Below are 14,989 nucleotides of genomic sequence, written 5' to 3'. Positions count from 1 at the left end.
TGTTATTTGTCGCGTACAAAATTATTTTTACATAGCGCTACGATGATATTCCCCGTGCAAACACGCCTTCGCTAGATTCGGTCGCAGAATTATAAATTTTCCATTACGGTTTACAACGAATATAATGACAGTCGCCTTTTCGCAAACCTTGAATACATTACACAGACCCCACAAAATACCTCAATTTCATTAATTTGGTAAATAACAATCGGTCACAAAGGATCAAGATCCAAAGTGTAATTATTTTGAAAATTATACGAGTGTGGATGACACCGAATATTTTGCAAGCTGATGAACTCATTTTTTTACATCATGCAAACAGAGAGTTAAAACACATACGATATGATCGATTATTGTATTTAGGGATAAGTGCAGCAACTTTACAATATAAAACTTGAAATTTTGTTTCACTCGTTGTATGGAAAATTCCGCAGGTATTGGGTATCTAAATTGTTTGTTATTTCCAATTGATGGATGTTTAAAAAAAAGATGCATATTAAATTATGTTTCGAAATTTTAGCGAAACAATCTATCGCAACATGTTCGCTGTAAGTCGGCAAATCATCTGGAATACAATCTATAGTGAAATAAATTGACTTTCAATCAAGATTGAGGGATTTTAACGAATTCTCGTCATCGCTTACCTGCCGGGTAAAAAGGCAAATGTACCTGGTTTATCAACTTACATTGTTCCGAATGAATGAAAAACGTGAGAGTAAAGAAGAGTAAGCAAACTGCCGGAGTGAATAATAAATGGTTTTAATACGAAGAATTCTTACCGTGATTGAAATTTCATGGTCCATTCGCTCGCGAGAATCGTACTGTATAAGGCAATCGCGCGTTAAGGCTGCATTAGTTTATTCACAATATATGCAGCTACGCCTATATATCTCGGGAGTAAAGTTGTAAATTATAGAGTTACGGATGCATATGGAACCAGGATTCGTGTAGTCGAGGTAATTGCATCGCGGCATGAAACGCTGCCATTCCGCGTATTATTTAACGCTAATGTAGGCAGGGTGTGTTTCCTGATTGAGTCTTGAATGCCGATTTCCACGCCAAGCCTCCAGAATCGCGTGAGACGCTCTGATATTTAGATCAGCTGCCAAGGAGTAAACTTGACGTATCATAGATGGGTGTCAGGATGTTTTGGCAGGTGTGATTACGGGCCGGGAGGATTACGTCAGAGACAGTGGGAAATCGAAGAAATTGAATTTTCTCATCCAACCCTTCGTCGTGGGGCGCGGTTGAATTTCCGAATTTGAAAAGATCGGAAAGCGCCTAATTACGAATTTTTTGGTGCCGAAACTTGAAAGAAATGAAACTTTTACGAAACAACAAAATTTCGAATAGTTGGAAACTCGACGGCTCAAAGTTCTGATGGAGAAAAATTCGGAAAAATAATGTTTCGGTAGAGTAATGTTCGGAAAATTAGAATTTACTCGCACAGCGTAGTTTACTCAATGAGCGGGTGTAAGAAATCAGAGAAACCGAAAATCGCAATGACCGGAATTACGAACGTAAGATTATCGAAAATCCAAAACAAAGAAAGATCTAAGTGGCGAAATTTCATCAAGCCAGAAATTCACGAAACTGAAAATTTTCGAGCCTTCGCAATTTCGATGTTTTAAAATTTTTTTATTTTTCCATATTCGCACTTCCGGAACTTTGATTTGTCGAAGTTATGCCATTTTGGGATTTTGTTCTTTCGGAACTGTGAGCCGTGGGATTTCGGAACATTTGAAACTTTGTTGTTCCATCAAAGTTTGATTTCTTTACTTCAAGTTTCGCCATCGAAATGTTTGGAATTTGGCGCTTTCGGAATTTTTCAAATTCGGAATTTCAATGCCGCCCCTTCGTCGTCCGTAAACTCATTTTCGTCGCTTATAACAGGAATGATAGTGGTTATTTTTTTTCTTTTTTTTTTCTTGGTTAATTCCGAGCCCTTTTTTTTCTTATACCAAGCCAAGTTATTATCGTAAAAATGAGATTTCTTTAATCTACTTTATTACGCGGTTCAAGATTGTATTTCAGATTAAAGTATAAGGACGGAATGAAAATTTGCAAATTTTATTGGTACGAATTTTTAGTACCTCATAATAACTTTCGACTGATTAAAATTTCGTTTACCAGGCGCCATTGCGGAGAATGTTTATAATTTTATGCGGTTTGATTACTTATCGTTTTAAGACTTGGTGGGCCAATGACAGTCTGTAAATATTCTTGAGTATATTAAAGTGAGAAAAGAAAAAACAGAACAGAAGGAAGCAAATGAATACCTAATGTGATTAGAGGACAATTTCACATAGCACATACCAATTTCGCCGAACGTAACCTAATGCAGCTATGCGTTCAATGTGCCATATGTATATAATTATACGTTTGTGTACATATACCTACATATAAATACATATATATATATGTGTGTGTGTGTGTGTGTGTCTGTATATTTATTCACTAACTGATGTGTTTTTCACGTTTCAGAGTGTTGTGTTGTTTTCCGTTTGTTTTTTCTGATACCCTGTATTAACGTATTGATTGTATGTTTCGTGGGTGTTATTGATTTATAATTGATATCGATCACACATCTAGTAACAGATGATCAGTACATTTGTTTTCTTAATTTGTGATCAATGATTCGATTTTTTTCCAAACTTTTTAGACACACTATAGCGGTTTTTGTAATGTAATAAACGGATTCGTTCTTTTCAATTTTATCGTTCGAATTGACGTTCAACTGACGCATAAATTTTATCTAAATTCTCTAATCCACAAATCTGTGAATAGCATACCGTACATTTTTTACGGTAAAAAAAAAGTCAACAGATGAAAATATTTGCTGTTAAATGTATTTAAAATATTTGTTTAATATGCTTAATCTCGTGGCGTCACAACTCCTACAATTAATAAGTACTAATGATAATGTTTTATTGTTGATTTTTATCACTAACAGCAACAGCATCGATATGTTGAATTTATTGCCCCGCATTAAAAGCTCGCTGACCGTGTGGATCGTGCGCTATTCTCCCCTCTCTCTCTCTCTCTCTCTCTCTCCCTCTGCAAACGTTCTCTACAAAATATTAAAAATATCAAATTAATTATCTATTTGATTTATCCTATATTTGCGTTTGGATATCAATTATTTACATTGTCAATTGCAGTAGTGAAGTTTTTAGTGTAATTTCATTGAAAATGCAGACGTATAACTAATGAGATTGCAACTTACGAGTCCATGATGTTTGGATTTATCTTCAATTATGGTTTTTTCTTTTTCAATTAGTGAAATTATGTTTCTTCATCTCTAATCCAGTTTCACTAATTTCTCGTCATCGTTTATTTTTGACCAGTACCGAAGGTCGCGTATAAAAGGTAGAAACTGGACCTGAAAAAGAGTCGTGTTAAACTCTGGATAAATGAAATTCGCGACGCGTACGAATCGGATAAATATTCACGTTGTGCGGAGAGCTCGGAGCGAAAGGGAAGGAAGCGCAAACAAAGTTTTCCCCGATTAGCATGTTGTAGATTAATATTTGTAAAAAAATTTTAAGTTTGCGAGATGAATGCAGATGATGACGTGGGGGGTGGGTATTTGTTGCAGTACGGCAGTCCCGGGTCGGGGCAGCGACATCCTAGTGCGATGAGGCGTTCGCCTAGGTATTGTACAATCAATACTCTTTATCCTATCCTTTAACTAAGAGACAAAAAAAAAACAATTTTCATCTTACATGCACAGTGACGCACTTTATACGTAAATTTATATACTTCAACGTTGATCTTTCCTTTCCTTTGAATGTATAATAATTCACATGTCGAGGCGAAATCCGCTTCATTTAAAGTCAACGTGTAACTTCACCGAATGAAATTGCACGCGTTGCTTTTACAACGCGAGAATCTCTCTTCATTTGGATACGAAGATCATAGTTGATGAGATTTTCGGGGAGGATCGACCTTATTGAGACAAACCGTATTTTTAGAGACTTTCGGTCTCGCGGTTTATTTTTCGAGAAATGACTTTCATTTTTTAATATTTCATTTTACATTTTTGCCGTGACAAAGATGTCGCGAATGACGAATTAAGGATGCTACAATAAGGTAGAGAAACTTCCCGCGATCAATTTGACGAGTTGTAATTTCACAGTCATCACTTACAATCATTTTATTTTAATTACCAAGCTAGAAGTTCAGATTCTTCGTCAATTTCGTTTAAACGTTGATGCAATTTGTTCGATAATCTAACATTCTTTTTTCATACGAACAAATGTTCATGCGCAACTGTTCCGATGGGCAGTATACGTTTGAAACTAGTTTTTTCATCCAGTCATTTTTAGAATATAGTACTGGATTCGAAAGATCTTGGCTTCACTTGGTTCACCCGCTCTTCATTCTTGTTAAATAATCACTTATTTCATTTTCCATAACCATTTCCATGTATTTTCACGATGTGGAATAACTCTGCGTCGCCATTGCATGTTTTGGATATTTATTCGCAAATAACCTCTTTTTTTTTTTTAATAGTTTTGCAATTTTTTTTTCTTCACCCACAAGTTACCTTTAAAGAATTTAGTTGTAGTTACATAACTGATTATACCATGCATCAAAGTGAATATTATTAGAAAAAATTATTCGTCTTGTTCCTCCACTACGTTTGTAAGTAATCATAAAAATTCCCATTGACACAACTTTAATGTATTGATGTTTTCACATGGAACCGTGTTTGTTTATCATGACGTTCGTAATTATAAATGACGCTCTTTCAAATATCAGCGGCAAGGTGAATCGACGTTCAATGAAATATATCCTTCGCACCTAGAAGAAATGAAACTGAAAAAAATCATTATCATTCTAAATATTCATTAAACTCGTACAAGTATTAAATTCACAAACATTGATCAAGTCGAAAATCAATAATTATTTGAAAAACTAAATACAACGGTTCTCTAACAATTACGTATATGTCATTTCGGGAATGTTTTTCTCCTAAGGTGTAAACAGCATTTTTGCAAGCTCTGGCCCCAACAAACTTTATATTTACAGTTCTTTCTCTTTGCCTTTAGTTAATTTTTTCCTATTCTTCGGTACAACCGGAAATCGTGTGAGATCATTGCTGTTCCTTGTAAATTGAAATTTAGTTTGTGTACGCCCCTGGTTCAAAGATAAAGAAGAAAAAAAATATAAAATGAAACAGCGATTGCCGCTGGTACCTGTTATTTGAACACGTAATGCTTGTACGCTAAGTTACTCTAACGGCATCGGGGTTCCGAGCTATCTTGGAAATATGCATATCATGCCCATGCCACGAATCCGGCTAGTCTCTCAGGTTAATTTCAACGTTCAGTAACAAGGTTCATGCCTCACCTTTTTATCGCTACTACTCATCGGTTACTTGCCGCAATTTTATAACCCCTCATATTGTAGTCTTGCCGGCTAATGCAGCAATATCGAGGCGCAGTCAAGATTATCGGTCGGATCGATGAACCTCTACGTAATTCATTCCCGTATCAATAATCTGCCTTTTCTTCCCTTTTAATTCAGAAATTGAATAAAGATCTTTACCTAGGCTACAAGATTAATCAGAAAATTTTTCCTACAGTCAGTTAGGTCAGGCTAGAGATAAAAAATTTTCGTATGTTTCTAACATCAATAATTCGTTGTTTTAGAAAATTTAACGAATAGAAAATGACGTACAGTTAAACAGAATGCGAATGTACGTGTGTGAATTTTGTTTTTCTAAAACTTGTAGCTAGTATCACCCTACGTAATATGAGAAGCTAACGCAGCATTTATTAATCGAGCAAATTCAACCGGTGTTTTAACCTAGAATCATAACTTTCCTTGCTTGCTTTCATTCAACTAATTGCAAATTTAAGTTGCGCGAGGTTTGATCCGTGCGGGTGCAAAGGCAATTATTGAACAATGCCAGAGCATTAGGAAGGGTCGCGTATTATTCCCAGCTATTCGGTTCACCCAGGGTGGCAGGGTTTCTGGTCCGATAATACCAACTGTTGATTACCAGACACGTAAATGAGCGTTTCGGATGACGGTGGTTTGCAATGGTTTCCCCAACCGGATCAACCGTATGCCCATAGATAACACCGTTTATCCATCATCGCCAGCCTGTCATCTACAGGGTGTTTGAAAATCCACACCTTACGAATCACCCGCAATGAATTTCCACGAGATGGTTTTCACACCGCTCGAAGGTTCATCAAATTATTACCGTACCTTACGACGTTTTGAATCGGGAAACACGTGCAGGGTTTCATTCAAATCTTTACAAGACTACGTTAAAAATTTGAGCGGCTTGAAATATTATTCACGTATCTCGTGTTATTTAGTTTATGTATAAATAAGAACGTGCAATCGTCGAAATTGATTTGACTTAGACTTCGCTTGAATGAAATCCTCTGGATCCGTTTCCGAAAATTTTCAGCGCTTTATATACATAAATTTAATTTATTCGATTACTAAAATAACTTCTACCCGATTATCGAGAACAATTTTCACCGACGGAAGTACGATCTCTGTACTTAAATTCGTCACGGTTTCGGTGCTACGAGAACTCCGAATTGAATGCAATTTATAACCATGAGGTGAGATACAAAGGCGCGCTTTTTTAGGAAAACAAATATCTGCGAATTAGGTCGAAGCGGACGCGTCGCGAGTTTGGCAATTTCCCGACACCCCGTGTGTTATGTGTCCGATGCCTGTGCTCAATCCAAACTCTGCGAGAGAAAACTAAGCTGCGAATAGGAAATGACAAGATTCGTATTCAGCTACGCGGATCGTTTTTGGCCTTTTCCAGAAATCGAATATTCATTCGGACGTGAAACTGAGTTGGATTCGAATCGCTTTAGCCTAATCGCGGATATATATAATACGATACTTGACTCGCGTGTCTCGCCGGATTCTGGATTCTTGTATAAATTTGTCGCGGGTTTGGAAAATACGTGGTATCTGTTCGTGCGTGGAAATTGGCGAACTCTTGCAATTAAGCCTTTAACCTTCGCTTTCTAATCTTTGCCTTACTTCCCGAAGTAGGTACACAAAGATTTAATTTGCAATCTACCGTCCCTTTCCTTCTCCTCCTTGCAGCTCGCCTCGAGGCCGACGCTATTTCGATGAAAACTTTGGCAACTCAGCTTCCAACAAGTTGTAAGTTGAACGGCGGCAGTATCCGGTAGATTTAACGTAGACTCCTTAATCCGAGTTCCGACCTGAGAGTTTCGAGACTTGGTTATGCGTAAAACGCACCCTCTCATACACGCGGTGTATATGGTTAAGGAATTTTCCTCCCAATTTCCCGTCTTCCGATAGTAAATTAACACTAATTTCGTTATAAAATAATTTACAAATTTTATAGGGAAAGTCGTCTTGGCCACCTTTGAAAACCTTTCTAATCATGGTACAACTGCGGTGTATGGGAAAAAATTATTCCTCAAGCTGCTGGTTAATGAATTATAGATTGAAATTTCATTCATTTATCCGTGATCAATTTGCAATAAGATCTTTTGAAATGGAACGGTCTGAAAACAAGCAGCTTGATAACGCGAGTTGATTGCGCAATCAGTCTTTCCTCGATTTTTGAAACACAGTGCTCTTTAACAAAGTTCGTTCACCAAAAATAGATACGTTCTATTAGTTTATTTACGATAAAGCTAGTACATTGAATAAACAAATCGATATATTGTCAAGCTGCTTACGAATGGTAATATTGAATTAAGCACTCGGATAAAAGAAAATCTGTTTGAAAATTGAAATCGAACAAATCTGTTTAATTTTTATAACCGTTTTGCTGCGATTAGAAATAATTAGCATCGATATTTAAATTTTTCTTTACAACACCGCTGTTTCCTATTTTTATATTTTTGAAGGGAGCTTCTTAGCTTACGAATGAAACAAGTTGATTAAACACGTAATGTCCGAGTATCTCCTAACGAAATTAATAACAAGTATCGATTTTTAGAAACCAACCTCCTTAATGCCGTTTCTTTCCCTCCGCCTTGGATAATTCAAAGGGTTTTACGGCGATGACAATAAATATCGAGCAGCTTTCGCACACTTGTGCGAGTTACGTAATTGCGTTAGAATTCTGACGAGGCGTGAGGTCACCGGGGATTTCGAGCTTTCACATAGAATGTCGCATTCTGGTCTCCTTAACCTGCGCAGACCCGATTGAACCGTGACGTGATAATGCGCTGTTGTGACAGGGCATTGCCTAGGGCTGCATAATATGTTTACCCCTTTGCGGGAAAATATATATATGTATATATATAGCAGTGTCTATCTACTTCGCGTATAATTACAGCGGTTCTTGGGATCTATCCACCTGGGACCATTGTTGAATAATAATCGTTGTCTTCATCTCTAACGATGTGTCGCACTTTGTTGATCCTCCTTTCCTTACATGTCATACCATTTGCACCTAATTTTACCCAAATTTTAGGTACAGTAATTTTCACGCAGATGTACACTAATCGTAATATTATCAGTTGTTTTTTTTTCGAGTTAAATCGTTATCGACAACAGCAAGGCTTGAGGTACGATTGCACTAAATCTCGGACTTACTTCGGAAAAAATATTCAATTGGAGCGATACATTGTATATTTGCAATGCGTTATTGAAGTATGGGGGCTTTTAATTTGTCAAAATTCAATTATAAACGTAACATCGATTACAGATTAAATCCAACGTTGACTCTCCAGAGCTTGCAAGCTTGTGATTTTCGAGTCTGTCTGTTTTTTTTTCTTTTTTTTTTTCTTTTCTCTTTTTTCTATTACACGAAGAGTACTTTATACCGAGAGTGGTATTTTTGATTCGATGATAACGGTGACGTGCCGATTAGTAGAGAAATTCATTCTTCAATCTTCTATCTCAGTGTAGGTTCGAGTCTGTAAATTACACCCACACACCTGTAAATAATAGCGACGTAATCTGTTAGGTTGATAATGTTTTTGATCCTTGTCTTCGTGACTTCGTCTGCAATAATATTAACGTCGCAAATTTTCCGGAGCAGTTTTTTTCTTATCCAGAATTCACGTGCATGTAGTTTACGATCGTTGGTAGAAAGTCGCGAACGTTTCGCGAACTGTTATCACGGAGTTGCGGAATAATTCTCAAGTCTGGCTAACTCCGCATCTGTTCGACAAACCCCACAACGTCAATCAACATCCTTCCTACTCCGCGACTGAATTTCTGAATCAATTATACCTACGTCGGTTCGTCTTGTTGCGCAGACAAACTTCGCTAGCGTAAACGGTGCTAAATTATATTCCGTCCTCGACGTCTGCTGCAACATACCTTTGCATATGGAGCAAACATTATTCCGTATGATTCATGCTTGGACGGAGCACATCGCGATTTTTCAATTAACGGCTAACCACGTATAATAATAATTGTTTTCATATAAATAATATCTCATCACACCTTCACATACTGCGGTAGAATCTTGTTTTGACGAGAACGAGGTTCCGCTGTAATTCGATTAAATTTCTTCGACAGTTGAGTAACGTATATGTTTATTTGTTATAGATTTAGACTCACACTCACATATCATTCATCCTCTTCGCTCACCGCAACCACGTCCAAACATTTTAGTATAGGATATAGGTGTAAGTATTTACGAGTTTTCTTTTCTCTTTTATTTCTCAGACCGTTTACGCCGCACAGGGAGGGCTTCTCGTAACTACACTATAGGCTGGGCAATGCACTAGGAACATGAAGGAAAATCTTCGCCATCATCCGCTGTCTTGGTATTCTTATATCGCAGTTCGACCGCTTCAAACTTTGTCGAAAAGCGAAACGAAAGAGAAAAAAGAGAAAAGCTTGCCTCGAAGAATCATGGTGTAAAAATTTGATGTTATATCGAGCAACTCACGGCTGATGTGGTTTCCACAATTTCACGAAAGATATTCGGTATTTCGAGGCTGTGGTTGGAGAGACCGAGTCGTTACTGCGAGAAACCATCGTTGTCTTGTGAAAAATGAAAAATTTGAGAACAAGGGCGAAAAAGGAACCGAGGCTTAATCTTCCGAAGATCGCAAAGATCGGTGCATCGGGTTCTTCGAGACCAAAGAGATGCGGATTATATCCTACCGAAGAATGGCGTCCTACGCCCAGAAGACCTAATGCCTAGTTGGAATGGAAACGGCGTCGGCGAAGAAATATAAGAAAAAAAAAAAAAAAACAAAAACAAATCGTAGTCTTTTCATAGAATCTTGAATATTTAATAATCCTGCAATTCGCTTCCGGAAAATTAGGATGCAGTACGCAATCGTAATTTGTCTTGCTTAATCGTCCAGTATTTCTGGTGTCTGCCATCAAGCTTACGTCGTTTTAATTATTTATTTTTAATTTTTAATCTTTTCCTTTGAAGAGAGAGAGAGAGAGAGAGAGAGAGAAAGCGAAAGAAAGAGCGGGAGGGATAGAGAGTGAGGGTTTGTGTGTGTGTGTGTCTGCGTGAAAGAGAGAGTGAAAGCGAGAGATAGAGTTGAGAGAGAGAGAGGGAGAGATAGAGAAGTTCTCCTTGGTCGTGTATGGCGTCAAAATATAAGCGCAACTTTTGACTGCAGTGTCGCTTTTTTTTTCTTTTTAGCTGTAGCTTTAAAACGTATACGTCATTTTTTTTTTTTTTTTTTCTCAATTCTTAAGCCATTATAAATTTTCGGCAGTACACTGCCAGTTTTTTGAAACCACGCGTTCTAAAAAGCGAGGAGACGGAGTGGAAATTATAAGTGGATATTTATATATGACAGTTCGCGGCTTCGCCTGTCGTATTGGATTTGTCAAAGCTCATTAATTCGTGCAGCGCAGGGGTCGAGCTCTCGTCATGATGCGGCGATCCGGGAATAGCGATTCAGCCCGTGGCTGGAAACGAATTTATTCCTTTTCTTTTTTATATGTACAGATGTTGCCTCGTTCAGCGTGAAATTCGAAAGTGGGCGTTTGCCTCGGCCTATGCGGCAGCGTGTTAACGGTTTTCATTTTCTTTTTTTCTTTTTTCTTTTCTTCCTCACCTTTAAAGAATCAAATCGACCAACAGAATGATGATAGAGCGCATAATTCGCGGTTCAGGATAGGGATAATTTGAATGATCTTTTGTGCGAACGGAATTACGATTAGGTGTTTCAAAGTATAGTGTCCTGTATTTTTTATTTCAAGAAAAAATAAAATTAAAACAAACAATTTGCCCGTGTATATTCTGACCGGAAATGCAACGCCCGAGGATGTCGTCGCTCTTGAATGACTTATATATTTTAAATTTATGAAATGAGAAGGAACAAACACGACAAGGAAAAAAAATTATACATGATATATATAATATAAAAAAAAAAAAAGAAGAATTTAAATATGATAATAAAAAGTTTTAATCCCCGCACTTACTATTATTGTAGAAATGTATTTTTTATTTATAATAAACGATAATATTTTTAATTTTAATGATAACGTCCATTATGATGTTGTCGAATACGAAAATGATAACGACGATGATGGAGTTGGTGATGGTTGTACTGAATCACCGTGATAAAAATCGTTAATTTTTAAATAAGTAATTAGAGAAAGAAGTGGAAAACAAACGATGCAACTTAACCTCCTGTAATGTTCCCGTTGAAAACGAGGCGAACCATCACGATGTAATAAATTTAGGTCGATTGTATGTATACATAAATATTTGAAAATATATATCATATGGATAACGATGATGAATAATATATTACAACTCTTATGATTTTACTCCTAATAGACTTAGGTCGATACGCGCGGCTAATCGAACGAGTGGCCAATGCTTTTTCTTACGTTATTTTACTACACTTCGTTTTTTCACCTTGAAATAATTCGAGTTATTTATATAATTATAATCCACACTACAAGCGGCGAAAAATCGGCTTACGTACGAATTCGCCGAATTGAAAGATGAGCTAAAAAATAATCACGGCCTTTGGCCACTCGGTCAATCCTTTATCTATCGTTACGATTAATATATTACATACTTATATTTTACCTACTAATATAACGAATAACTATTTTAATTAATTAATTATTATTTTAGAATTGGTACGAATTATCAGTCTGTACATATTGTGTTTATTGTGGTTTCAATTATATATTAAAAAAGGAAAAAAGAAAACACATTTGTCACGTCGAAATTTCTTTGGAGGCTCGCTGAGGAATTCAACGAGGGGTCCACGTCGGGATGATTAAAAAATTGTTGTTATTATTGTTGTTGTTGTTGTTGTTGTTGTTGTTGTTGTTGTTATTATTACGATTACTACTACCGCTACTGTCACTCACTATTACTACCACTATTACCCATACTTTTATGACGATAAACATTGTTGAGACGTGAACCCCTAGGGGCAAGTGAAACAAGAATAAAATAAGCGAGAAAGAAAAATGATTGGGAAAATGAGTTTAATGAAAAAAACAAAACCATTAAAATATAAAATTAATGGAAAGATATAGCGCTAAGTGGGCTCGGAGGATAACGGCAACTATGGTGTATAACGTCGTCCGGTTTATATAATATGTTTACGTGAATATAATATGCGTATGTACGTCATGTACAGGCTTACGTGGATCGTTAGTAGCTTGGAGTAATAATAATGACGATGATGATGATGATGATGATGATGATGATGATGATGATGATGATGATGATGATGATGATGATGATGATGATAATAATAATTGATAATTGATAATTGATAATTATTTGAAGTATAACGAATTGCTCTGTAATCTTTTGCGTTTATTGAATTCGTTCGCAGCCACGTATCTTATAAATGTCTCATTTTTCTTGTACATGTATTATTTCTACACAATCGCACGATCGAAGCCTTGCTAGCCTTATCTTGTAACAAAAAATTTAATAAAACTATAAAACCACTCGTTCGATCGATAGCATAAAAATTAATTCCGCTTTAAAATCCCAACTACAATCGTTCCCGAATCTTTGGAAAAAATTTTAGTTTCGCGCAGTAAATGTTGCTGATAGTCCAGAGTGGAATACATAAAAAAGAAACAAAGAATTCAAATCGTCAGCGGGTAGTTTAAATCAATGGATACCAATGAAAAATTTGTTGAAATTCATTTAGATTCGCGTCCAATTTTAACGTCGTCGTGGCGAACTTTAAAGAGTATAGAGATTTTGAATACCAAGAATCTTGAGCGTTTGTATCATACAATCGAAATTTCGATTTCGGTAGTCTGAAAATTCGATATCCTCTATCCGGCGTTAAAACGTAAAGGAATTAAGCGTATTGCAAATAATCATTACCGTTATAAATGAGTTTCAAGATCCGAGTATATAGTTACTATAAAAAAAAAAAAAAAAATTACACTTGATCAAAGTTCCGAACGCTGTTACTATCTTAACGAACGACATTGTCAATTCATCTTTTCGCAACTTTTTCAATCAACCCAATTTAATCAACTCGTGACGGGTAATTTCTTTTTTATAGTGTATGTGCATGTAACTCGGGAACGATCGATAATGACTACCAATATTCGTTTCTCTATTTTCCACCTTGCACTCTAATTGAGGATCAAAGAAAGAATACCTTCGCCAATTGCTAATTGCGGCGGGTATGCACGGGAGAAAGCATTTTAAAACGTCGATGAATAGCGAGCCAATATTTATAAATATGAAACGCTTTTTTCGAATTATATACACGCTGCGCTTTCGAACTCTGTAAGAACAACTCGAGCTCTTGTGTTGAATATTTTCCGGCAGTCTGCACGGTTGCGTTGAAACGTTCGGTTCCGGTTCTTCTATCCATCTCGTAGAAGTTGCGCACGATGCATCTTCAAACAGATCGCACTGGATGCTCATGCGGAAACTGTCGGTTCACTCGGATCTACAGGCCACTGCTACGAGCGGATTGCTCTTGATGTTATTCCGTCTTCGGATAAGCTAGGCATGAGTGAATAATATACAACAAAGAACGTTCTCCTACGTCGAAAGAGATAAGCTCAGCGCTTCGCCAACCGGCGCACAACACAGGGTTATACAAAAGCTGGGTGACTAATTAATAGTTTTATTATTATTTCACAGGCAGCAAGATGCTGCGCCTTTCGTGCTATGCGGGAGAAAAATGAGGAACGACAAGGACAGAGTAAAAAACAAACCCCTTGAAGTTTTTCTGAGTACTCATCGAGCAAGAGATTCGTACAAAATATATCCGATTTACGGTGCGGATGCATTGGATGTACAGTCGAGTCAAAGAAAGTTTTTAAACAGAGGTTTTGAACATTTATACACTCAAGCCGAACAGTCGTATAAGGAGAAATTTGAAATATGCACTGATTTTGAAAAATGTGAATACTTCATCATCTTAACAACATTAAAGAAATTATATCGTTCCATCAATTTTTTTAATTGAAAAAGTCCGTATTTTTCGTTCGACTCCGATGAATTGTACAGCTCGTTTTATTCGTGAATAAAATCTCGACAAATCGTTAGAGTTATATTTTGAATCACAATATATTCCTTATGCTGAATCATAAATTTATTATCTGTAATTATAACGATTGTATGTATAGAACTTTGTTTGCCAGCTGTAGACGAGCTCAAGGAAAAATCGGTCTCAGAAGTTTTGTAGAATATTTACAACTTGTGAATCGAATGAGTTATTTTTCATCAGATTTAGAAAAATTGCATAGATTTTTCGGTGCAAGAATGAAAATAATATGATTTCTGATATTGTTAATATTTGTTGTTGACACTAACAGTGTTTTCAAAGTTTTTGCGAATATTCGGCATTTTTTTTTCTTGTAGTTGAGATTCAAATGAACAATTAGTTTCAATCATACTGTTCAAACCTTCGTTTTGTCACGTTTTCTTCACAACGAAGTTTGCCACCTGACTGTACGTCCTATGCATCCTTAAATTCCTTGTGAAAATTCTTCCAAATATTTCAATCCGTCAGGAATGGCCGATCGATACTTGACGCGGTGTTAAATATACAAACTTGAGGCAGGCGTGTAAAATTCA

At 36.5% G+C, this 14,989-nt stretch overlaps 1 protein-coding gene across 10 annotated transcripts in view; it reads left to right on the top strand.

Annotated features, from left to right (window-relative positions):
- Window positions 1-11,708, top strand: part of LOC107224659 (tropomodulin) — a 73,790-nt gene extending 62,082 nt beyond the window's left edge. For 8 of the 10 annotated variants that reach the window (XR_006903138.1, XR_006903139.1, XM_015664813.2 and 5 more), the window contains 2 exons: window positions 3,599-3,654; window positions 9,649-11,708. Coding sequence is in view for 7 of the 10 variants with exons in the window: in XM_015664808.2 (XP_015520294.1) it covers window positions 3,599-3,641 (43 nt within the window). In the remaining 3 variants the exon portion in view is untranslated. The remainder of the gene's footprint in view (window positions 1-3,598; window positions 3,655-9,648) is intronic. The other 2 variants (XM_015664811.2, XM_046733254.1) reach the window with 1 other exon arrangement.
- Window positions 11,709-14,989: the final 3,281 nt, after the last annotated feature.

This window comes from Neodiprion lecontei, chromosome 3 (assembly GCF_021901455.1).
Source record: "Neodiprion lecontei isolate iyNeoLeco1 chromosome 3, iyNeoLeco1.1, whole genome shotgun sequence".
Classification (NCBI taxonomy): Eukaryota; Metazoa; Arthropoda; class Insecta; order Hymenoptera; family Diprionidae; genus Neodiprion; species Neodiprion lecontei.
The sequence above is the reverse complement of the archived record's forward strand: the minus strand, read 5'-3'. Positions and strand labels throughout refer to the sequence as shown.